General features: G+C 46.4%; 1 pseudogene across 1 annotated transcript in view; it reads left to right on the top strand.

Annotated features, from left to right (window-relative positions):
• TEOVI_000730300:pseudogene overlaps positions 1 to 760 on the top strand; it is a 2,703-nt pseudogene that overhangs the window by 120 nt on the left and 1,823 nt on the right. Inside the window, 2 exon segments of the mRNA in view lie at positions 1 to 403; positions 408 to 760. The exon segment at positions 1 to 403 is cut by the window's left edge and continues 23 nt beyond it; the exon segment at positions 408 to 760 is cut by the window's right edge and continues 34 nt beyond it. Coding sequence covers positions 1 to 403; positions 408 to 760 — 756 coding nt within the window.

Raw genomic sequence — 760 nt, 5'->3', positions numbered from 1 at the left:
AAGGAGCAAGCAGCAGTATCGGCACTTAGGGGTGAAGAAATATGTGAGACTGCTCCTCTGCACGTGCGAGTGTGCCTCAATTGGAATACATAGGCTTCTACTGCTTCTTACGGGAGATGTGAAACAGAAACCCAGTTCAGTCATTCGTGGAGCCTAGTGGAATACTGGGGGTCTCTCCCAGGCGAAGCGGATAGTCTTAGAGAAGAAACTCCGCGAGGACATGGTAGTCTTCTGTCTATTGCAGGAGACTCACTTGGAAGCAGAAGAGTGCTACACACCGAAAATCAGTGAATACCAAAACATGGAGGTGGCACGTTCTCCACATGGTGATGCGGTATAAATGTTAGTCAAAGATGGCGTGGGAGTCATCCAAGGTCCGAAGAAGGGGAGTCTGCTGGAAAAAAAGAGTCTCAGCAAAAATTATGTTTACAGCTGAGTTAATGTTAACCATAAAATCAGCTTACTTCCCACAGAAGCAAAATGTCACTACAACCGCTGTTGAGAGCCTTGAGAGCTTAAATGGATCAATTGTAATAAGTTTCGGCTCTAACGTACATCATCAGTTATGGGACCCGCTTCGCATGAATGATACTGCGGGAGAGTGCATTATAGACTGGTGTCTACGAAATGATATCAAAATTGCAAATGACGGCACACCAACGAGAAGAATGCCTCACACGGCAACCAGGTTTTCTCCCGATGTTAGGATGTACAGAGAATGCGAAGTCACAAGATGGGGGGCGTAACTCAGTCCGGATAG

The sequence above is a fragment of the Trypanosoma equiperdum genome (genome assembly GCF_001457755.1).
Source record: "Trypanosoma equiperdum strain OVI genome assembly, contig: ctg_1551, whole genome shotgun sequence".
In the NCBI taxonomy this organism is placed as follows: Eukaryota; Euglenozoa; class Kinetoplastea; order Trypanosomatida; family Trypanosomatidae; genus Trypanosoma; species Trypanosoma equiperdum.
The sequence above is the reverse complement of the archived record's forward strand: the minus strand, read 5'-3'. Positions and strand labels throughout refer to the sequence as shown.